This window comes from Procambarus clarkii, chromosome 22, assembly GCF_040958095.1.
Source record: "Procambarus clarkii isolate CNS0578487 chromosome 22, FALCON_Pclarkii_2.0, whole genome shotgun sequence".
In the NCBI taxonomy this organism is placed as follows: domain Eukaryota; kingdom Metazoa; phylum Arthropoda; class Malacostraca; order Decapoda; family Cambaridae; genus Procambarus; species Procambarus clarkii.
Window position 1 is genome coordinate 32,321,492 of NC_091171.1, and position 24,964 is coordinate 32,346,455.

The 24,964-nt window shown below is 49.6% G+C and overlaps 1 protein-coding gene across 3 annotated transcripts in view; it reads left to right on the forward strand.

The window, feature by feature from the left end:
* The window catches only part of LOC123758696 (ribosomal protein S6 kinase delta-1), a 184,124-nt gene that overhangs the window by 140,929 nt on the left and 18,231 nt on the right, over positions 1-24,964 (forward strand). For all 3 annotated transcript variants that reach the window (XM_069328824.1, XM_045743257.2, XM_069328825.1), the window contains one exon: positions 5,631-5,898. In XM_069328824.1, the coding sequence (XP_069184925.1) occupies positions 5,631-5,898 (268 nt within the window). The remainder of the gene's footprint in view (positions 1-5,630; positions 5,899-24,964) is intronic.

Here is a 24,964-nt window from a genome sequence, read left to right on the forward strand (position 1 = left end):
TCTCTTCTAGCGTTTTAGCTTTTTGTTGCCGGAGGAGGTCTGCCTAGCTTTTTATAGGCAAACCTAGGTTGTGTTGTTGGTCCTCCTCTGTTGCCCCGAGATTTCACGGCTGCTACTGGTGGTCAGTTTGTCTGTTGACAGACAGACTAGCTCAGTGCCTGGGCTTCCAGTAGGGCTTACTCACCCTATGGGCCCTGGAAAATCCTAGTGGGCTCTGAGATACCATGTATGTGTCTTCCAAGCCCTCTCTCGCCTTGTGCAAAGTTGGAGGTTGTTCAACGCCCCTGCCTCAGGGAGATGATCTTCTTTACTACCTCTGTCATGTTGCCTGTTGGGTCGGTGACACCTACGACCCAGAGCTTGCAAGACTTGTTCCCTGCTTGTACTACACATTCCTCCTTCCTTGTCTCTTGATCTTAGGGACCAGGCAGTGGCTGTGTTGCATGCTCAATTCTCCTTATTGCAACAGGCTAGGTTGGTTTCCCTGTTTGAGGCCCGGGAGCTGCCCTATTTTGGTTTTGGGACCAGGATTTGGGGGCATTGGTAGCTTCGACCTTGGTTCCATCTGTACCCTGTTCCTCCTTCCGGGCCCCAAATGTCTGAGAGTTTGGGAGTCGGTTGGAGGTTTAGCTCGGGATGAGGCTTGGGTGACTTCGGGGGCTGCCCCTTCTGATTCAAGCATGGACATGGTTGCCCCAATTTTACTGCTAGGGTGTCTGAGTCAACCCACCGGACTCCCTTCTTGGAAGCTTTTTCCCTGGACTCCACCTTTTCTTCAGGGGTGGTGGGTGTGGATGAGGGCTCTGCCCCAGGGCCTTTGTCAAGGGAAGTCCACTTGGGGTTCTTGGGCTCCTTTTGACCCTGCTTGGGCCCTTGTGTCCTCTGGGCAGGTGTTGTTGCTGCAGGGGTGGGGTTTTTTGTCCCCTCCTTCCCTGTCTGAATTAGTATTCCCGTATTTGCCGGCATGGTTTATGTACCCTTGTGTCAGATGCATCCATCTTTTGCCTAGATGTTTTGTTCTGGAAAAAAACAGCATTGAACGTAATAAAACGCCATATTCTGGGTGAGCCCCGGAGCCTCCCTGGAACTATTGGACTGATGCACAAAGTCTGGGGCTTCAGTCAATGGAGTTCTGTCTATGGGGGACCATTAGCCAGAAGCCCCCCCTCAGAGAGGCACAGGGAGAAATGGCCTAAGGAATCCCCCCATGTATTTGGGGGTATTCCATGTTTGCTAGGCAGCCCAGAAAGGTAGGCATCTCAAAACAAACCCAACTTGGTAGAAAATTGCAAAAAACCCAAGACTGAACAGAGAAACAGACCTCCCAAAAGAAAACAAAGGAAACAAGGAAACGTCATTCACCGCCGCCCCTCCGCTTGTCAGTGCAGCTCCCAAGGAGGGGAAGGGGGGAACCCTGGACCCTTGCGCCGGCTGCCCACACCTGAGTTCGGAGGCTGAGCATCAAAAACAAAGCAAAACCGCTGACCAGAGGGAGGGAAGGATCCAGGAAGCCTCCGGGGCTAACCCAGAAAATGACATTTCATTACATTGAACGCTGGTTTTCTGTGGTGAGCCCCTTCGGCTTTCTGGAGTTATATAACCAAAGATAAGTAAAAAGGGAACATACCCGGAAGGTAACTGCACTGCGGGCCTCAACTCGAAGACAAGACAGCTGGCTGCAACCTGCGTCCCAAGGCAACACACATGAACGACTGGCTCTAGGAACATTCACCAAATAATGGGCGGCCAGGACCCTGTTTGACCTCCAAAACCCCTATGCCCGAATGTCAGCCCAAGACGTGTTCCTAAACACAGCGGCCAGAGCAGCATACTTACAAACATCACTGGCATGAGGGTAGACTGCAGGCTGGCTAGACTTAACCATTTAAGGGCACAAATTGTATACAGCAATACCTTGGTTTACGAATTTAATCCATTCCCAGAGACGGGTCGTAAGCCAAAACAAATTTTCCCATAAGAATTATTGTAAATTGAATTAGTCCGTTCCACACTCCCAAATATATTACCTTCAAAATAAATTTCATACATAATACACACAAATATTTTGTATAATAGTATTTACAAATTATAGCTTACCTTTATTGAAGACTCTCGTTGACGTTCGACTCCTCGCAGTGTTCAAGAGAGAACTTGATGAACACCTGCAAAGGATACCTGATCAACCAGGCTGCGACTCATACGTCAGGCTGCGAGCAGCCACGTCCAACAGCCTGGTTGACCAGTCCAGCAACCAGGAGGCCTGGTCGACGACCGGGCCGCAGGATCGCTAAGCCCCGGAATCACCTCAAGGTAACCAAGGTATGGAAGACGGTTAGGAGGGGGGGGGGGGGGAGGAAAGGAGGAGAGGTATTAGTGTTTGGAGGGAAGTCCCCTTCCATTATAACATCAGGCAATGATGACTTCTCTGGGTACTCTCTCTCCTACGTTTTGCAGGCATTCCACTAGGACCTGGTTGTGGCTCACTGCTTGTTTATCTCAATAAGAACCTTTCCATAGAGACTTGCTTTTCCCTACATTTTAACACTTGTCTGTAGTGAGACACCACATTGTCATTAACCCTTTTGTTGCTATGAGCTTAACCCTTATGCTGCTATGGATTTAATCCTTATGCTTCTATGGGCCTATGGCCTTCAACACTGCTGCGCTCAAGAAACAATAAAATTAATAACAAAAATTTGTTTAATAAAAGTGTTCATTTGTGTTCCCCGACCACGGGAAAAATACCAAAAAAATCGTAGGTGACATATTTTGGGTGCAATAGGGCGAGGAAGTCTGGCAAAATGTAGGCGTTGACAAATAAAGCGTCGGAGGTGGTCAGCTCTGCCCAAGCTGTCAGGCGGGAGTTGCCACAAAGATATTATTACCTAATTAGTTCAATGTTTCTGATTGATTTTTTCTTAGTTTTCTGGGGGTGGCCCATCGGCTCCCCGGAGCTATCTAGGCTGATATGGATATATTAGATTTGGGCATCAGTCAATGTAATTACGTAAGTGTAGTTACAGGATGAGAGCTAAGCTCGTTGTGTCCCGTCTTCCCAGCACTCTTTGTCATATAACGCTTTGAAACTACTGACGGTCTCCTTCTCACTTAACTTGTTCCAACCGTCTACCACTCTATTTGGGAAGGTGAATTTTCTTATATTTCTTCGGCATCTGTGTTTAGCTAGTTTAAATCTATGACCTCTTGTTCTTGAAGTGCCAGGTCTCAGGAAATCTTCCCTGTCGATTTTATCAATTCCTGTTACTATTTTGTATGTAGTGATCATATCACCCCTTTTTCTTCTTTCTTCTAGTTTTGGCATGTTTAATGCTTCTAACCTCTCCTCGTAGCTCTTGCCCTTCAGTTCTGGGAGCCACTTAGTAGCATGTCTTTGCACCTTTTCCAGTTTGTTGATGTGCTTCTTAAGATATGGGCACCACACAACTGCTGCATATTCTAGCTTTGGCCTAACAAAAGCTGTGAACAATTTCTTTAGTATATCGCCATCCATGTATTTAAAAGCAATTCTGAAGTTAGAAAGCGTGGCATAGGCTCCTTGCACAATATTCTTTATGTGGTCCTCAGGTGATAGATCGTGCGGCGGTGGCGGTGCTGCTTCAGCTTGCTTTTGGTATTGATGTTACTTCTGCACCATTTCGCAAGCTGTATCGGGCGTTGTTTCACCTTCGGCCTGCTCATGCGCCGCCTGAGTTGTCCTGGTCATTGGACAGAGTGCTCTCTTATCTTTCTTCTTCTCAGTTTGTTGTGGCCCCTTCGGTTCAGGATTGTTTCTCCAAGGCTCTTTTTCTGTTGGCATTGGCCTCTGGGGGTCGGGTTGGTGAGCTTCATGCTCTCCTCCGGTGCAGGGGTTTCTGCTCTTTTGGTCTTAGTGATGGTTTTGTTCGTTTGCAGCTGTCTCCTTTTCTGGTGAAGAATGAGACTGCTGCTTTCTGGAGGGGTCCCTGGGTAGTGAATTCTTGGTTGGTTAGGCCAGGGGCGCATCGTGTTTTGTGTCCGGTTGCGGCTCTTCGCTATTATTTGCGCACCACGACTTTTGTGTCCGGGGACGCGCTTTGGGTTGATCCGGTTTCCCTTCTTCCCTCTTCGCGGGTGTGGGGTCTCCCTGGTCATCCACAGAGTTATTAAGGCTAGCCAGCCTGCGGTCTATTCCCCGTGCCCATGACATTCGTAAGTTCGCTGCTCATGCTGCCGTCTTTGGCAACATGGCATGGGCTGACATTCGGGCGCGGGGTTTTTGGAGGTCGAACAGGGTCCTGGCTGCTCGTTGCCTTGTGAATGTCCGTGAGCCTAGTCGGGCTTATGTCGCTTTGTTGGTGGTTGCAGCCAGTTGTCTCGACTTCGAGTTGAGGAGTGAGCAGCGACCACCTCCCGGGTAAGTCCCTATGTTTTTTTTACTCTGTGGGTAGTTAGCTCCGGGAATACGAAAGGGCTCTCCCCAGAAAACCAACGTTGAATGTAATGAAACACTATTTTCTGGGCGAGACCCGGAGGCTCCTTGGCATCCATTCCTCCCTCCGGTTGGTGGTTTTTCACGTGTTTTGACATCCAGCCTCAGAACTAAAGGGTATGCGAGCAGTAGAGCAACAGAAGTATACTTACATCGCATCAGGTTTGGATACCCATGTGCATGGGAAATAGGCTTACAGGTTCTGGAAAATGAGAGGAAATGTCAGCACTGTGGAGAAATGCCCAACAAACCTCTGGAACAATATCTAACACAGTGCACAGTTACATACCCATTAAGATTTCAACTTAGATTCAACAGAGCAGAAGAAGTTGTTAAACACATATGGCAAAATCTTACTGAAGCGACCATACGAGTCATAAATACTCATACTCCGTCCAAGTAAAACAGAAACAAGCAACACTTAGTGGGCCATCCAGAGGCTTAGGGCCCATGCAGGAATATCCCTGCAAAAAAACAAAAACAAAAAAAAACTAAAGGGTGGATAGCCGGCGTGTGGGTTCTGGGGCTCTCCCTTTCCCCTCCCGGGGAGGGGGGGGGGGGAGCTGCGCAGACAGCAGCGCGGCGACATGTGACATAATGATTGTTTGCTCATTTCGTTTAGGGGAGTTCTATCCATTTGTTCGGCTTTTGGTAGCAATATTTTCACCAGAATAGGGGCTTGTTTTGGGATGCTTACCTTTCTGGGTGCCTGACCCGGTCGATGGCAGACATAGAATGCTTCCAATCACACGGGGGGTTTCTATAGGCCATTGCTCCCCTTGCCTCTTCTGAGGGGGCCAGGTTCTGGCTCGTTGTCCCCAGTAGGCCCATTGAACTCCATACACATGACTGAAGCCAAAGTCTGACATTAGCATATCAGCTTAGTAAGCTCCGAAGCACCTCCGGGTCTCACCCAGAAAATGGCATTTCATTACATTCAATGCTGGTTTTGTATATCCCATCCACAGTAGCTATAGCTACTATCATTTTAGATGACAGGTTGGAATGTTAATTTAAATGGTGACATTTCTTAAAATTTTAAGATTTTTAATTTTTTTTCATATTTCTGAGGTAGGAACTGAAAATATGTTATTTAGTTATTGTAAAGTGACTGAACCATATCTAATTTTGTTCTAATTCATAGTCATATGTCACTTTACAGGGACATCAATTCTGACAATGTTCTCCTCGATGAAGGTGGCAGCATTCTAGTTACTTACGAGAGTCGTTGGTCTTCAGTGCAACGTAACGTGTGGAGTAAGAAGTGCTGGAAGCATCTAGGTGGCCAGTATAAGATGGAGGAAGCAGCAGCTCAACAGCAGAAAATGGGATCCTTGGCTCCAGAGCTAAGGTCCCCTCTAGCACATCCTACTACAGCATCTGATTGGTGGTCTGTTGGTGCTATAATGTACCACATGCTTACTGGACAGGTTATTGAATATTTACTTCTTTGGTTAGCACGAACCCTTCATCCCTTATGATAGAGGAGATTAGCATGGGATGTCATGTCCACTGTCATGTTCCCACAAATGGCCAAAACAAACCAGATTTTCCCCACACCTGCAAGGCCCACTAGTAAGCATAGACAAGCATGAATGACTGTTGAGAATGAGGAATGAATGGTTCACATACTGAGTGATGGTACATTGTATGTACCTGTTACAACTGGGGGCTTGTTTATGGCTAGTAAAAATATAGGATAAAAATGCACACGATAGTGTACATATTTGTGAAATTTCTGTAAAAAAATTACACCAAGTCTTTTGCACTCTCCTGAGTGCTTTGTCAAGGTCTGAGTATGTGGTTTAGAGGAGACTTACATTTCAACATCTAATGAGGCTGCTACCCTAGGTCCACTCTTTTTATCCTTCTTGAATTTCTGACCATGTCACCTCTATTCCCGACTGCCGATGCACCTGTGGTAATGCCTTCTTTGGAATTTTCGTGTCGGGTATCCTCTCTGTAATCCTTATATTCTGAGAACTAGAGTTGTTATTAATAGAGATATTCATCTGGATGCTCTCCCTCATAACCCTCTCCATGCCTCAAGGAATGCGGCTAATGTTACTGTTTACATTTGTCCATTTAATGAGATCTAATTTTAATTCACTTAGAATCATTTTCCTAGTAAAGCTATCCTCCGAAGTAAAGCTTTTGTTACTAGCGAAAGTATTCAGAGTATTTATTAGATTCCCTTCCACTACCCTTCTACTACCCTCCTAGTTCTAATATTATTACTTCTATAGATTATTTCACATTTCTTAAAATCAATATTGTGATCCTTTTGTAACACCAGTTGATGTTGTTGTAGAATGATTAGGATGTTGTTGACTGGGGATGGTCGAAGGTTACTCGGTAGTGGGCAGGAATTGGAGTACCAAACGTTCACTGCTTTTCCTTAGTTTATTATAAAAGTATTGTGACGGTAAAGTGTTGGAGTGTTGATGTTCGGCTGTTTCAATAGCTGGGGGCAGGGCCTCGTCACATTACAGAAAAAAAAAGAAGATCGTTTGTCTGTGGTAAGGTAATGGGAAGACACACAAAACACAAAGTATAAACAGTGAAATTTTAATTACTCCAGAAAACAAGATATGAATAAAGACAATCTCTTGGCTTACGTAAAATTCAAAACAAGTCAACAAACAAAACAACATGAATAATTAATGGCAGTAAAAATTTACTCTAAGACAATAAAGTGCAAGTAATAGTAATATAAATCAAGTGCTGAGAATACTGGCTTCAAGCTGCCACCTCTCTTAGTACACGACAGCCAGAGCTTTGTCTACTATAGAGAGATGTCAACTCCAAGGAGCACAGAGATATTCTGAGGAGTACGGCGTGTGCTGGCCCAGACGTCGACTCAGGTAGAGGCGTGAGTGCAGGTGTGGCGACCCACCAGCCAATCAGGAACAGGCAGGCGGAGAATGAGTAGTTTGCTGGTTTGACGGCGGGCGGGAGCCGGTGTGTCTGGTGGTGCAAGGTACGCTTTGCTTCCTGGGCAAAACGTTTGGCGATACTGGTGGACGTATCTTCAATATAGTATCTTGTACTTGAATGACGTAAATGTAGTAGGGAAGAGCAGGCTCAATCTCTCTTGAAAGAGATTATCATCACAGTATATATCTTCTACACTGGGCCAGGATCTAGAAGCTAGGAGTGTGTGTGTGTGTGACGCTCCGTTGCCTAGGGCTGTCTCTGAAGGTCTGAGGGCTGCAGGGCGCAGGGCTACGCTGTGTATTCAGATCTGCTGACAACATTGTTGATACCTATTAAGTTGTTTAGTGCCGGCTATCATCAGAAGAGGGTATTAAGTCACCCCATGTGTGTGTCCATGGCACGTTCACTGGCGCCTAACCGTCGTCCAACACCGCTCGGCACGCTACCATCGGCATCCTCGGCGATCTGCTTGACAAATTTGACAACCCTTGGGCGTGTACCTAACTAACATTATATACAGAAAAACAATGATTTACCTATAGTGGCCGTAAACAAACAAGCTTATTTTCTGGGGGGAGCCCCGTCGGCTCCCCGGAGCTTTACCGGCTGATATGCTAATGTCAGACTTTGGCATCAGTCATGTGTATGGAGTTCTAGGGCCTACCGGGGACCACGAGCCAGAACCTGGCCCCCTCAGAGAGGCAAGGGGAGCAATGGCCTATAGAAACCCCCGTGTGGTTGGAAGCATTCTATGTCTGCCATCGACCGGGTCAAGCATCCAGAAAGGTAAGCATTCCAAAACAAACCCCTATTCTGGTGAAAATTGCTACCTAAGCCGAACTAGTGGATAGAACTCTTCAACAGAAAACAAGGAAACTAGTATGACGTCATACGTCACCGCGCCGCTGTCTGCGCAGCTCCCCCCTCCCCGGGAGGGGGAAGGGGGAGCCCCAGACCTCCCACGCCGGCTATCCACCCATCAGTTCTGAGGCTGGATGTCAAAATACGCGAAAAACGCCGACCGGAGGGAGGGAGGGTTGCCGGGGAGCCTCCGGGTCTCACCCAGAAAATGGTGTTTCATTACATTCAACGCTGGTTTTCTGGGGGGAGCCCCGTCGGCTCCCCGGAGCTAACTACCCACAGAGGAAGGTCAAAGGGACAAAACCGGGAGGCGGACACCACGCACCCCCCAAGGAGGCGAGACAACCGGCAGCAAACGCCAACCCAAGGCGCCACAGCCCCGAAAATCCCGGGAACGACACGAGAACCACGAGAAGCAAGGCCCCTGCACGAACACCAAAAATCCATGCCCGAAAGACTGCAAGGCCACGTCGCCCAGACGGCAGCGAGAGCAGCGAAGCCACGAACGCCACAGGCATGAGGGAAGAACACAGGCAGCTTAGCCGCAAGAACACGGCTGACCACCCGGGACACCATCACCCGCGAACCGGGAAGGACAGAACCGGATCAACGCAAAACGCGCTCCGGACCCAAACGCCGTGGCACGCAAACAACAGCGGAGGGCCGCCACTGAACACAAAAACGACACACCCCCGGCCCGACCAACGAAGCATCAACAAACCCTGGACCCCTCCAGAATGCAGCAGCCCCACCCCGCGCCAGAAAAGATGGAGACTGCTGCCATCAAACAACCAAAACGCTAAAACCGAAGGAGCAAGAAAACTCAGCAAACCAGACCTCCCACGCCGGCTATCCACCCATCAGTTCTTCGGCTGATGCTATAGGCAATGGTTATGTGCTCCGGCTCCAGTGGTTGTTTCAGCACTGTACCTAGAGTGTGGTGTCTGTTTTCTAGGTGGTGCGTGAGCCGGGAGTGATTCTCCAGTACTCGGGCTGCATGCGCCTAGGGTTCCCTTCCCTAGGTGCCCTGTAAGTACTGCCCTTGGGGCTTGGGGCCACCTTCCACAAGTTCCTTGGGTCCTGCCCCTGCTTGGCCATTTACTGCTTGGTTTTCGGCCGCTCTTTGTGTGCTCGGGTGTTCTGTCTCCCTTGTTCGCCTTAGAGTAAGGGGCAGTGTTTGCATTGGTGGGGCGCGGGGTACTGTGCAGCTTGTCTTTACCAATCATAGCGGCCGGCTCTGTTCCGCTTGGGTACGCTGTCCTCTTGCTGGGTTTTCTTTTTCTTTTTGTTTATCTACCTGGTGGGGGGATCTGCCTTCGTTCTTGCCCCTTGTGTCCCTTGTGTTCTGAGTATTTTCTGGTGGTACCCCCTGCTAGGTCCCCGTGAGTGTACACGTCCCGGGGGTCCAGCTCTTAGAAAGTTGTTTGGTAGCTTTGGGTGCCGGTTAGCAGTACCCTGCCTGGGATTACCTGAGCGCGAGTCCTCTTAAAGTAAACGCTCGGGACCCTGGGAAACCCCTGGGGGCGCGCGGGTCCGATGGATGTGACCCCAGAGTCCCCCCCTCGCTTCCAGCGAGTTTGAGGGTTGCTCTCACCTTTTGTCTCTGGGTGACTCTCTGTTTTGCCTCCGTCTGCTGCCTGTGGGGTCGGTGACACCTTCGACCCGGAGTCCTGCGAGTTTGGTTGCTCGTTGTGGCTCGGTTACCCAGTTGTGCTAACAAAGCGGGTGCGGGCAGCAGGGGCGTTGCACTTGAGCCTTGGTGGTGGCAACGTTCTCGTGGTTTCCTCCCCGGGAGCCCCGGGGCTGCCCCGTTGTAGTTCGTTTTGGGACTTGGGGGTGTTGGTTGCTTCGGTTCCATCCACGCCCCCTTGTCTTTTCCCTGGTTCACCCTTCCTGCCTGCATCCGGTTCCTTACCGTCTGTAATTACCTAAGTGTAATTACCTAAGTGTAGTTACAGGATGAGAGCTACGCTCGTGGTGTCCCGTCTTCCCAGCACTCTTTGTCATATAACGCTTTGAAACTACTGACGGTCTTGGCCTCCACCACCTTCTCACTTAACTTGTTCCAACCGTCTACCACTCTATTTGCGAAGGTGAATTTTCTTATATTTCTTCGGCATCTGTGTTTAGCTAGTTTAAATCTATGACCTCTTGTTCTTGAAATTCCAGGTCTCAGGAAGTCTTCCCTGTCAATTTTATCAATTCCTGTTACTATTTTGTATGTAGTGATCATATCACCTCTTTTTCTTCTGTCTTCTAGTTTTGGCATATTTAATGCTTCTAACCTCTCCTCGTAGCTCTTGCCCTTCAGTTCTGGGAGCGACTTAGTAGCATGTCTTTGCACCTTTTCCAGTTTGTTGATGTGCTTCTTAAGATATGGGCACCACACAACAGCTGCATATTCTAGCTTTGGCCTAACAAAAGTCATGAACAATTTCTTTAGTATATCGCCATCCATGTATTTAAATGCAATTCTGAAGTTAGAAAGCATAGCATAGGCTCCTTGCACAATATTCTTTATGTGGTCCTCAGGTGATAGTTTTCTATCTAGAACCACTCCTAGATCTCTTTCTTTATCAGAATTCTTTAAAGATTTCTCACATATTATATAGGTTGTGTGGGGTCTATGTTCTCCTATTCCACATTCCATAACATGACATTTATTAACATTAAATTCCATTTGCCAAGTGGTGCTCCATATACTTATTTTGTCCAGGTCTTCTTGAAGGGCATGACAGTCATCTAAATTCCTTATCCTTCCTATTATCTTAGCATCATCAGCAAACATGTTCATATAATTCTGTATACCAACTGGTAGATCATTTATGTACACAATAAACATCACTGGTGCAAGAACTGAACCCTGTGGTACTCCACTTGTGACATTTCTCCATTCCGATACATTGCCTCTGATTACTGCCCTCATTTTTCTATCAGTCAGAAAATTTTTCATCCATGATAGAAGCTTACCTGTCACCCCTCCAATATTTTCCAGTTTCCAGAACAACCTCTTATGTGGAACTCTGTCGAAAGCCTTTTTTAGGTCCAGATAGATGCAGTCAACCCAACCATCTCTTTCCTGTAATATCTCTGTGGCTCGATCATAGAAACTGAGTAAATTCGATACACAGGATCTTCCAGATCGAAAACCATACTGTCTGTCTGATATTATATCATTTCTCTCTAGGTGTTCTACCCATTTAGTTTTGATTAGTTTTTCCAATACTTTCACTATTACACTTGTCAATGATACAGGTCTATAATTGAGGGGGTCTTCCCTGCTGCCACTTTTGTAGATTGGAACTATGTTAGCCTGTTTCCACCCGTCTGCTACGATTCCTGTACACAGGGATGCCTGAAAGATCAGGTGAAGTGGAATGCTGAGCTCAGATGCACATTCTCTCAGAACCCATGGTGAAACGCTATCTGGGCCAGCTGCTTTGTTCTTACCGAGCTCCTTGAGCATTTTTTCCACTTCGTCTCTAGACACCTCTATGTGTTCTATGTTGTTCTCTGGAATTCTTATTGTATCTGGTTCCCTAAAGATTTCATTTTGTACAAACACACTTTGGAACTTTTCGTTTAGTGTTTCACACATTTCCTTTTCATCTTCCGTGAATCTATTTCCCATTTTCAACCTCTGAATATTATCCTTTACCTGCAATTTGTTGTTTATGAATTTATAGAATAGACCTGGTTCTGTTTTACATTTCGGGCGGGGTTTTTGATGGTGTTGAGACTCGGGCAGTCTCGGGGAATTCCCCTTCCGGGGTCGTGACGGGGGCATTTGGGCCTGTTCCTCCAGCCGTGTTGTATGAGTCTGCCAGTGGGTTCCCTTCCTTAGTGTTTTCACGGCTGCCCCGGTTTTCTGGTACGGCTGGGGCTTTGGGGGAACGGCTCGGCCCCGGGGCCTGTCGTGTAGGTTCCCGGGGCTGGGGAGGGGCTGACTTGGGGGGTCCTTGGCCCCGTTAGACCCCGTGGGGTTTTTTATCCCCCTCTAGGCGGGGCTTGTGGTTACGCGGAGTGGGGTCTTTCCTCCCCACTCGCCGTACGTGCTGTTGGACGTCGGCCCCTCCCCGGGCTCGGTTCCTTGGCCTTTGAGTCGGTTGGTTCCGTCCTGTGGGTGGATGTTTCCTCCCCCCCTTTCTGGGGGGAGCCCCGTCGGCTCCCCGGAGCTTTACCGGCTGATATGCTAATGTCAGACTTTGGCATCAGTCATGTGTATGGAGTTCTAGGGCCTACCGGGGACCACGAGCCAGAACCTGGCCCCCTCAGAGAGGCAAGGGGAGCAATGGCCTATAGAAACCCCCGTGTGGTTGGAAGCATTCTATGTCTGCCATCGACCGGGTCAAGCATCCAGAAAGGTAAGCATTCCAAAACAAACCCCTATTCTGGTGAAAATTGCTACCTAAGCCGAACTAGTGAATAGAACTCTTCAACAGAAAACAAGGAAACTAGTATGACGTCATACGTCACCGCGCCGCTGTCTGCGCAGCTCCCCCCTCCCCGGGAGGGGGAAGGGGGAGCCCCAGACCTCCCACGCCGGCTATCCACCCATCAGTTCTTCGGCTGATGCTATAGGCAATGGTTATGTGCTCCGGCTCCAGTGGTTGTTTCAGCACTGTACCTAGAGTGTGGTGTCTGTTTTCTAGGTGGTGCGTGAGCCGGGAGTGATTCTTCAGTACTCGGGCTGCATGCGCCTAGGGTTCCCTTCCCTAGGTGCCCTGTAAGTACTGCCCTTGGGGCTTGGGGCCACCTTCCACAAGTTCCTTGGGTCCTGCCCCTGCTTGGCCGTTTACTGCTTGGTTTTCGGCCGCTCTTTGTGTGCTCGGGTGTTCTGTCTCCCTTGTTCGCCTTAGAGTAAGGGGCAGTGTTTGCACTGGTGGGGCGCGGGGTACTGTGCAGCTTGTCTTTACCAATCATAGCGGCCGGCTCTGTTCCGCTTGGGTACGCTGTCCTCTTGCGGGGTTTTCTTTTTCTTTTGTTTATATACCTGGTGGGGGGGTCTGCCTTCGTTCTTGCCCCTTGTGTCCCTTGTGTTCTGAGTATTTCTGGTGGTACCCCCTGCTAGGTCCCCGTGAGTGTACACGTCCCGGGGGTTCAGCTCTTAGAAAGTTGTTTGGTAGCTTGGGTGGCGGTTAGCAGTACCCTGCCTGGGATTACCTGAGCGCGAGTCCTCTTAAAGTAAACGCTCGGGACCCTGGGAAACCCCTGGGGGCGCGCGGGTCCGATGGATGTGACCCCAGAGCCCCCCCCTCGCTTCCAGCGAGTTTGAGGGTTGCTCTCACCTTTTGTCTCTGGGTGACTCTCTGTTTTGCCTCCGTCTGCTGCCTGTGGGGTCGGTGACACCTTCGACCCGGTGTCCTGCGAGTTTGGTTAGCTCGTTGTGGCTCGGTTACCCAGTTGTGCTAACAAAGCGGGTGCGGGCAGCAGGGGCGGTGCACTTGAGCCTTGGTGGTGGCAACGTTCTCGTGGTTTCCTCCCCGGGAGCCCCGGGGCTGCCCCGTTGTAGTTCGTTTTGGGACTTGGGGGTGTTGGTTGCTTCGGTTCCATCCACGCCCCCTTGTCTTTCCCCTGGTTCACCCTTCCTGCCTGCATCCGGTTCCTTACCGTCTGTAGGTTCAGGGCGGGGTGTTTGGTGGTGTTGAGACTCGGGCAGTCTCGGGGACTTCCCCTTCCGGGGTAGTGACGGGGGCATTTGGGCCTGTTCCTCCAGCCGTGTTGTATGAGTCTGCCAGTGGGCTCCCTTCCTTAGTGTTTTCACGGCTGCCCCGGTTTTCTGGTACGGCCGGGGCTTTGGGGGAACGGCTCGGCCCCGGGGCCTGTCGTGTAGGTTCCCGGGGCTGGGGAGGGGCTGACTTGGGGGGGGGCCTTGGCCCCGTTAGACCCCGTGGGGGTTTTTTATCCCCCTCTAGGCGGGGCTTGTGGTTACGCGGAGTGGGGTCTTTCCTCCCCACTCGCCGTACGTGCTGTTGGACGTCGGCCCCTCCCCGGGCTCGGTTCCTTGGCCTTTGAGTCGGTTGGTTCCGTCCTGTGGAAAGTTGTTTCCTCCTCCGTTTTTTGGGACGGTGTTTTGTCATGTTTCCCCGTTCGATGGGGTTCTGCGTGACTTCTGATCTCGGGTGCGCCTGCGCCTTCGTGTGCCTTCGGGACTAGTGTTGGCTTCTGTGTTCTCGAGGGTACGGGAAGGTTTTTCGCTACTTCCCGCATTATTGGAACGTCTGTCGGCTCCTAGTTCTTGTCACCCTGTTGGGCTACTTGTCACCCTGTTAGGCTCCTTGTCGCCCGGTTGGGCTACTTGTCGCCCGGTTGGGCTACTTGTCGCCTGGTTGGGCTACTTGTCGCCCGGTTGGGTTCCTTTTTTTTTTTTTTTGGGCTCTTTGCTTCTTTGGCCGGTTTTATTGTTCCTGTTTCCTCTTTTGGCTCTTTTTCTCGTGCAATAGTCCTGGCTGGCGCCTTCCCGCAGGGAGGGTGTGCGGTTCGGCCAGCGTGTTATGCGCATGCGCCGTGGAGTTTGTTTTGGTCTGGGCGGTGTTTCAGTGCTGGGGTTTTGCGCCCTTTTTTGCTACAGTGCTTCGCCTCTCGTTCTTCTCCCTGGCTGCGGTATGTGCCCCTTCGCGCCGGGGGTGTCCTGGTTCCCTGTTGTGGGGAGGACACCGCAGTTTTCCCTGTGTCATGGGTGTGGACCGCCTCCTTCGCCTCTCCCTGTTCTGCGGGTCCGGCAGGGTCCGGCTCTGGCGTCTTCACCTGGCGGTGCTCCCAAGTTCTTCTGGGCACGGTTGAGTCGTGTCAAGTTCGAGCCACCATTCGCCAGGTGAGTTTCTGCGGTCTGGCGTCTTTTGGCCGGGCGCTGGATGCGGCGGTGTTTATATACCTGTCTTTATTTAGGTATAATTTTGTACGACTGAGACCGTTCGCACACCTGTGACTGTCCCTTTATCACCCCTTCCTGTCCCCCTCATGTGCATGTCCAACCCATGCTGGAGTCATTCAGGGGACCCTCCTTTTTTAATGTTGAGGTGTGGGGGTTGTAGGGTTGGTTCTGTACTCACCTGGTGAGGCTCCTGGCTGTGCTTGCAGGATTTGAGCTCTGGCTCTTGGGTCCCGCCTATCTGGTAGAACTTGCGGGATAGTACCAGTGGAGTGCAGTGGTGCTATTGGCACTTTTGGGGAACACTGTATTACCATCAGTGGTCTGTGCTTGTTACACGACCTACTTGCGAGCATAAGCCTTCTTGCTGGTTCGTCCGTGGACTTCCAGGGCGCACTGGCCTGTTTTCGTATGGCAGCTCCGGCCCGTCCTGGTTGTGGGGGTGTGTGGGCCGGTGGACTGCTCCTAGCGGCTGCCTGGTGGGCCATCCTCTGGCCGGTCTGGCCTGACCTTGGGCCGGGCTTGAGGTGTAAAAGAGCTCCCAGTACCTCATCCAGCAGGTATCGAGCGGGGTTTCTCCGCCGTCGGTCGCCTGGTGCAGGTTTCTGGGCCTGCAGGGTTTTGTCGTGTCTCCGTTGGCCCTGTCTGGGGTCTGCCTGCTCCGTTCTCTGCCTTTGCAGAGGGGAGCTGCTATTTACATGTTGCATGTTGCAGTGGTGCCTGTTGCTGCTGCTGCACGTGTGCATTGGTACCGTGTTTCACGGTGGCGTGTTCTTGTTCCTGTGTCCGGTTGTGGAGTGGCACTTTGCTGCCGTTTTGTGCCTGGGGATTGCGTGGGGTTTTTGTCCCTGCCTGATTGTCCACCCCTGGTTGTTCTCCTGGTTAATTTTTTTTGTGCTTCAGCTCTTTCTGCCTGCCTCCTCTGCAGCAGGGATGTCCTGCGTGTGTTCTTAGGCCTTGGTCAGCCTGTGTCCTGAGGTGTGCTTCTTTGTCTCGGTCTGTTGCAGTTGTTCGTGCCCCTTGGTTCGGGTCCTGTTCTGGCGGCGACCCTTCCGCCTTCTTGGTTTTCCTCGCTTGCCCTGCCGGTTGTTGTTGTTGTTTTTTTTTTTTTGGGGGGGTTCTTGCGATGTCTCGCGTCGGACCCGTCGTTTCTGAACTCCTGGCGGGCTTGCATGCTTCGGGAGTTTTTCTGTTCGGCAGACGTTCCATCTCCTTGTGCCGCCTGGGTTTCAGTGGTCGCGCCCGAGATCTTCTCGCGGCTCCGCCTTTTTCCTGGGCTCGGGGGGGGGGCCTTGTCGGGGCTGCTTATGTTCTGCCTCGTGGTCTCGCCTCCGGTTGGTGGTCGGGTGGCTTCGTGGTAGGTGTCCCACCTGCGTGCTTCTCTTGGCGGCAGTATGGGGTATTTTGGCGGTCCTTCCTTTTCCTGTCCCTTCTTAGGTGGTTCCTCTTGTTAGCTTGGTTTACTCTCGGCTTGGTTTTCTAGTGGGGGTTGGGGGCCGTCGTCTTGCCACATACTGTCGCCTCTTTTCGTGCGGCGCAGGCGGAGCCGCTTCAGCTTGCTTTCGGTCTTGGTGTTGCTTTTGCACCGTTAGTCAGCTGTCTTGTGCGTCATTTCACCTCCGGCCTGTTCGTGCGCCGCTTGCACCATCCTGGTCTCTGGTCAGCGTGCTCTGTCTTCTCCTCAGTTGGTAGTGCCCCTTCGGTTCCGGTGTGTTTTTTCGTCGGCTCTTTCCTTTGGGCCTTTGCCTCTGGGGGTCGATTCGCTGAGTTTTCTTGCTCCTTCGGTTTAAGCGTTTTGGTTGTTTGATGGCAGCAGTCTCCATCTTTTTCTGGCGCGGGGTGGGGCTGCTGCATTCTGGAGGGGTCCAGGGTTTGTTGGTGCTTCGTTGGTCGGGCCGGGGGTGTGTCGTTTTTGTGTTCAGTGGCGGCCCTCCGCTGTTGTTTGCATGCCACGGCGTTTGGGTCCGGAGCGCGTTTTGCGTTGATCCGGTTCTGTTCTTCCCGGTTCGCGGGTGATGGTGTCCCGGGTGGTCAGCCGTGTTCTTGCGGCTAAGCTGCCTGTGTTCTTCCCTCATGCCTGTGCCGTTCGTGGCTTTGCTGCTCTCGCTGCCGTCTGGGCGACGTGGCCTTGCGGTCTTTCGGGCATGGATTTTTGGTGTTCGTGCAGGGGCCTTGCTGCTCGTGGTTCTCGTGTTGTTCCCGGGATTTTCGGGGCTGTGGCGCCTTGGGTTGGCGTTTGCTGCCGGTTGTCTCGCCTCCTTGGGGGGTGCGTGGTGTCCGCCTCCCGGTTTTGTCCCTTTGACCTTCCTCTGTGGGTAGTTAGCTCCGGGGAGCCGACGGGGCTCCCCCCAGAAAACCAGCGTTGAATGTAATGAAACGCCATTTTCTGGGTGAGACCCGGAGGCTCCCGGCAACCCTCCCTCCCTCCGGTCGGCGTTTTTCGCGTGTTTTGACATCCAGCCTCAGAACTGATGGGTGGATAGCCGGCGTGGGAGGTCTGGGGCTCCCCCTTCCCCCTCCCGGGGAGGGGGGAGCTGCGCAGACAGCGGCGCGGTGACGTATGACGTCATACTAGTTTCCTTGTTTTCTGTTGAAGAGTTCTATTCACTAGTTCGGCTTAGGTAGCAATTTTCACCAGAATAGGGGTTTGTTTTGGAATGCTTACCTTTCTGGATGCTTGACCCGGTCGATGGCAGACATAGAATGCTTCCAACCACACGGGGGTTTCTATAGGCCATTGCTCCCCTTGCCTCTCTGAGGGGGCCAGGTTCTGGCTCGTGGTCCCCGGTAGGCCCTAGAACTCCATACACATGACTGATGCCAAAGTCTGACATTAGCATATCAGCCGGTAAAGCTCCGGGGAGCCTCCGGGTCTCACCCAGAAAATGGCTTTTCATTACATTCAACGCTGGTTTTTTGAGACGTCCAACACCGTCTCGGACATCCATGAATAATGTGTACATTGCTTAAATATAATCCTCAAACTAAGCTATCCATGGAGCATCATCAAGTTAGGTGAGAAGGTGGTGGAGGCCAAGACCGTCAGTAGTTTCAAAGCGTTATATGACAAAGAGTGCTGGGAAAACGGGACACCACGAGCGTAGCTCTCATCCTGTAACTATACTTAGGTAATTACACACACACACACACACACACACACACACACACAGAAGAAAAAGAGGTGATATGATCACTACATACAAAATAGTAACAGGAATTGATAAAATCGATAGGGAAGATTTCCTGAGACCTGGAACTTTAAGAACAAGAGGTCATAGATATAAACTAGCTAAACACAGATGCCGAAGAAATATAAGAAAATTCACTTTCGCAAACAGAGTGGTAGACGGTTGGAACAAGTTAGGTGAGAAGGTGGTGGAGGCCAAGACCATCACTAGTTTCAAAGCGTTATATGACAAAGAGTGCTGGGAAGACGGGACACCACGAGGGTAGCTCTCATCCTGTAACTTACACTTAATGCAATTACACTTAGGTAATTACACACACACACACGCACAGTGCTTCCTCAGTCTAACGAACCCCGCTCTATCGAATTCCCGGAAGAGCTGAACAAATTGAATTCGGTACCAAATGTTCAGTGGAACATACAAATGTTCGATTAAGCGAGGAATGTTTGTCCAAATGATCACCGAGACCGAGCTGTCATAGTTGATGATAGCCACTGTCATCAACTATGATTCACCAAAGTGTAAATAGTTGTACAGAATTATATTTTGCTTTCCCGGTGGAGAGGGAGGGAGTGGTGGTGGTGAGGGAGTGATGGTGGTGGTGGTGAGGGAGTGATGTTGGTGGTGGTGAGGGAGTGATGGTGGTGGTGGTGAGGGAGGCAGTTGTGGTGAGGGAGGGAATGGTGGTGGTGAGGAGGTGGTGGTGGTGAGGGAGGCAGTTGTGGTGGTGGTGAGGGAGGCAGTTGTGGTGGTGGTGAGGGAGGCATCGGTGGTGAGGGAGGGAGTGGTGGTGAGGGAGGCAGTGGTGGTGGTGAGGGAGGCATCGGTTGTGAGGGAGGAAGGGAGTGGTGGTGGTGGTGGTGAGGGAGGCAGTGATGGTGGTGGTGGTGGTGGTGAGGGTGGCAGTGATGGTGGTGGTGGTGGTGAGGGAGGCAGTGATGGTGGTGAGGGAGGCAGTGATTGTGGTGAGGGAGGCAGTGATGGTGGGGAGGGAGGGAGTGGTGGTGGTGGTGAGGGAGGCAGTGATGGTGGTGAGGGAGGCAGTGATGGTGGTGAGGGAGGCAGTGATTGTGGTGAGGGAGGCAGTGATGGTGGGGAGGGAGGCAGTGGTGGTGGTGAGGGAAGCAGTGGCGGTGGTGAGGGAAGCAGTGGTGGTGGTGAGGGAAGCAGTGGTGGTGGTGAGGGAAGCAGTGGTGGTGGTGAGGGAGGCGTTGGTGGTGAGGGAGGCTGTGGTGGTGAGGGAGGCGGTGGTGGTGAGGGAGGCATTGGTGGTGAGGGAAGCGGTGGTGGTGAGGGAGGTGGTGGTGGTGGTGAGGGAGGTGGTGGTGGTGGTGAGGGAGGTGGTGGTGGTGGTGAGGGAGGCGGTGGTGGTGAGGGAGGTGGTGGTGGTGAGGGAGGTGGTGGTGGTGAGGGAGGCGGTGGTGGTGAGGGAGGGGGTAGTGGTGATGTAGGGAGTGTAGGGTGGTCACGGTAGTAAGAGTGGCGGAGGGGAGGCCGGTTGCTGACCACGCATGGCTGCCAAACCTCTCATCCATTCTGTATTAAAAATTTCAATCTTAGCTGTAAAATATTTATGCCAAAATATGTTAATTTTAGTGTATTTATATACATTATTAATCATTAACATGTTTTATTGTTTCCTGTAGAAAACAACAGCTGACTTGGCATTGTGTGATAGTGGTGTGTGTGGCCGGGTATCAGTGTTGCTCCTTGAGTCATTGGGGGTTGGTGGGGGGGGTCCTGGAGGTGTGAGAGGATACCTGTCAACCCATCAATTACTGACTGCTGACTCCACGCCACATGTTTGCCTCGATAATATACTCGATGCTTTTCACAAAATTAAGAGAGAAAATTTTACCATTTCAGTGGCTTGTAACACATTGCTCTATCATATTCCTTATTCAAAATGAAAAATGCATAATAAATGGGTGTTTGTCAGTGGTGAAGGGGGATGTATTAGGGAATTAGGAAGTCAGAATTAGAATTAGAAGAATTAGCTAGTCAGTTTTTTTTTTTTTTTTTTTTTTTTTTTTTTTGTCGGGCGAGTTGAATGAGATGCTTCCAAGCCTGCCCCAGTGCAGCAGGCTTGCAGCTAGGCACCCAGTGCCATTAGCTTTGTCCGCGAGTGACGTGTTTGTCCGGCGTTGAAAGAATAATCGTGGAATTTACCATTTTTTGACTACAGCTGTATTAATATACAACAAGATGTCTCAAGGGCTTGCTAATCATGCTGTATCTACAAAGAGGAAGAAAAGTTTTTTATCCATTGAGCAGAAATTAGACATGATAGAGAAACATGAATGTGGCTACTCTGTTACTAGGCTGGCAGCAGAATTTAATGTCGGGAAAAGTACGGTGTGTGATATCAAGAGACAGAAAGATGATATTAGGAAGTTCCTTGCTTCGAGTGACAGTGGTGCATTAAATAAAAGGAAAACAATAAAAGGTTCTACAAATACAAATTTGGACGAAGCTGTGTATAAATGGTTTAACCAGGAGCGCTCTGTAGGGATGAGCAGGGGTGCCCTGCTCATCCCTACAGAGCACCCCTACCCTACCCCCCTGGCTGGGTATCCCTACCCCCTGGCTGGGGTGCCACAGGCACCCCAGTGAAGAGCCGGGGTGCCATAGGCACAATTCAGAGATCACTGTATAAACATCAGACGTCCACGGTTGTTCAACGTCCTCCCAGCGAGCATAAGAAATATTGCCGGAACAACCGTGGACATCTTCAAGAGGAAACTAGATTTATTCCTCCAAGGAGTGCTGGACCAACCGGGCTGTGGTGGGTATGTGGGCCTGCGGGCCGCTCCAAGCAACAGCCTAGTGGACCAAACTCTCACAAGTCAAGCCTGGCCTTGGGCCGGGATTGGGGAGTAGAAGAACTCCCAGAACCCCATCAACCAGGTATCAACCAGGATGCCACTTGGCGGCAACACTATTAAGTCAGCAGTCGATATATTTGCACAAAAGATGAACATTCCAGATTTTCGAGCAAGTGAAGGATGGTTGCAAAGGTTTAAGAATAGGCATAATATTAAGAACAGGAAAGTTTGTGGAGAATCATTAAGTGCAGATACGGATTCTGTCGAGCCATTTAAGCGTAAATTAAATGATTACATAATAACAAATTGAAATTGAAATAAGTTTATTGAGGTAAAATACACACAAAGGGATGAGGTAGCTCAAGCTATTCTCACCCCATTCAGTACATCATGTTAATACATACATAGACACACATCACAAGCAATAAACGTATTACCGAACATTCTGAGAGATAATCATATACATTTCCTCCTTTACACAAGTAGTATGGTATTAGATGTACACACAAATACTTTTATGACCTAGGTATACTGTATCAACCCGTTCTCGCAAATTTAGTAAGTCAATATTGACTTATTAAATATGTGCATAGGTGACATACTTAACATAATAGTTTCCCTTGAAAAGCTTCATAGAAAACACCGACCTTACTTAACCTACTTAGTATGTTAAGATAAGCATCTTATTGCTTCGTAATTACAATTATTACCTAACCTATACCTATAATAGGTTAAGTAACAATTGTAATTACGAAGCTATAAGATGCTTATTTTAACATACTAAGTAGGTTAGGTAAGGTCGGTGTTTTCTATGAAGCTTTTCAAGGGAAACTATTATGTTTAGTACGTCACCTATGCACGCAACTAATAAGTAAATATTGACTTATTAAATTTGCGAGAACGGGTTGACTGTATAGACAATTTGCAAAAGACGTGCAGATAATTCAACAAAAGATTACAGTCTTGGTGCAAAATTCTTGTATCTCTCAAGAATATCATCAACCTTTCCGTTGTGACACATCCAGGCTATTTGTTCAGGAACAGTCCTTATCTCAGTGTTTCTATATACATTAATCAACGGACAATCAAGAACATAATGGGCAAGGGTGTGAGACCTTAACATACCACATAGTTTATGCTTCGTGTCATTATCATGAACACCTATCCCATATTCCCAGTAATATTTGTACCCGAGCCTAAGCTGCATGTACACAGAGTCACTCCAAGCATTTCTCCTTTTACCATAAGTGAAATGGGTGTTTTGACTCACATACATGTAGTGTTGCATGGTTTGACTTCTCTCATACATTATACCTCTCCTCTCCACTTCTGCCTGTGCCTGAATAGAATAACAAATGATCTAAGGCGTTTTCAGGTATACAATGCCGATGAAACAGGCTTTAATTGGAAATGCTTGCAGAACAACACTTTGGCATCTAGGCTAGATGAGTGTGTTCCTGGCCGTAAGGTATACAAAGAAAAAGTTTCTGCCATGCTGGGTGCAAATGCAGATGGAAGTCACAGAACAAAGTCTGCGATAGTGGGGAAGTCAAAAATCCATGTGCTTTGACAAATTTAATAAACAAGCTGTAGTGTGGTCTACTACAACTCTAAAATAGCTTGGTTTACTGAAGATATTTTTGTAGACTGGTTCAAAAATCATTTTTGCAAAAAAGTAAGAGATTTTCAGATAAAGAAGTGTGGAGTGAGACGGAACGATGTCAAGGCATTACTTTTACTTGGTAAAAGGCGCTCTGGTGACGCCACTCCAGGCCGACACCAGAGCACAACTCCATAGTCTCCTGAGACTGATGGATGCCTACCATCACTCTTAGTTGACAATGCCCCAGCTCATGTAGGGCTGGACACATTAACATCACATGATGGACGCATCAAATGTATGGCCTTGCCTCCAAATACCACCTCTCTGATCCAGTAAATAGATATGGGTGTTATATATGCAATGAAAAGGCTCTACAAATGAGCAATGAATAAAGAAATCATGGTGGTGTTTGAGTCAGATGAAGACAAAAGACAATGAACCGATTCGCGAGGTCAAGCAACACTGGAACGTTACAAAAAATACTCAATTAAGGAAGCCATTTACAACTGGGCTAAAGTTTGGGATGAAGTTAGAGTCAACATTAAGAAATTGTTGGAAAAACTCCTGATGCTTGATCATGCTGATGAAGTGACTGAAGAAGAAATGGATTTTGAAAGATTTTCAAATGATATTTATCAAGAACTGTGTGCCGCTCGTGAGGTGGAGGAGTGGTTAGATATTGATGCAGTCGATCCACTCATTGGTCATTGAGCAGATGATGAGATCATACAAAATGTTACTGGCACTGTTGACGATGACGGAGAGGAAGATGAGGATGAGAATTATAGCAGTTTACAATCTGCTACATGTGCTGACGCATTGTTCTATGTTGAAAAATTCCTTGATATTGTTTCACAAACTGACAAACCAGAGCTACCAGTCTTTTATCAACACCTAAGGATGATGAAAGATATTTGTCTCAGGACATGACGAAAGGAAGGAAACAAACGAAAATGAGTCAGTATTTTTCACGAACTAGCAGAAAATCAACCAGCACAGCCGTACCCAGCACCAGCACAGCCATACCCAGCACCAGCACAGCCTTACCCAGCACCTGCACCCAGCACTTGTTATGCCTATGCAAGGTAGGCATAACAAAAGAAACCCCACATGGTAAAAAACTAAAACAAAAAAACGAACAGAGTGGTAGAAACTCCCTACAATCCTAAGGAAACAATTAAGCAAACATCACACATTACTGCCGCGCCGATCGTCCGCGCAACTCTCCCCGCCCCGAGAGAGGGAGGGGGGAGCCCCGGACCTACCGTGCCGGCTGCCTAGCATCAGTTCATAAGCTAATGTCAACCGGGATAGACGCTTCTCTGGCCTCCGTTTCCTAGGCGATGTTTGCCTTGTGTGGTGTTCACTGTTGTGTTGTGCAGTGGCCAGGAGTACCTCATCAGTGAGGGGCTGCATGCGCTTAGGGGCTTCCTTTCCTAAGCGCCCTGTGAGTACTGCCCATGTGTGACAGGGTTATCTTCCCTGGGGCGTTCGGGAACCATTCCCGTAGAGGTTCTTGCTGCTCGGCATTTGCCTCGCCCTTGGAGCCAGCTGGGGCTTGGGGCCAGCTGAGGCTTGGGGCTCTTGTTTGGCCCTGAGTAGGGACTGGTATTGTGCTGGTTAGGGCGTCAAGGTGTTATGCGTCCTGCCACCTAAGTGGCAACCAGTTCCTGTTGCCTCTGGAGATGGTGTACTTTTGCGGGGTTTTTCTTTTGTTTTTATTTTCAATTGCCTGGTGGGGGTCTGCCCAGTGTAGCTATAGTTTCACTGGTAGTGTTTGGTGGCCCTCTGTTAGGCCCCGTGATTGTACACATCGCAGGGGTTTTCAGTGCTATCCTCTACCCTCTTGTTATTTTTGGGTTTCTTAACGGTTAACAACACCTTGCTCGGGCTTCCCGTAGCAGTCAGCCTACGGGCCCTGGAAACCCCTGTCTGGCCTCGGTGGACCATTGAATGTGTCTTCCGGGTTCCAACCCGTCTTGTACGGGATCGATGGTTGCTGTGCCCTTGTCTCCGGGTGACAGTCGCCACTCTTACCTCCATCATGTTGCCTGTTGGGTCACTGACACCTTGACCCGGAGTCTTGTGAGAGATATTCTCTGCTTGTTCTCCAGTACTCTCCTGATGTTATTACTGTTCAGAGTACAGGCGGCATCCGTGTTGCAAGCTAGGTTAGGTTGCTGCAACACGCTAGGTTGGTTTCCCACTTGG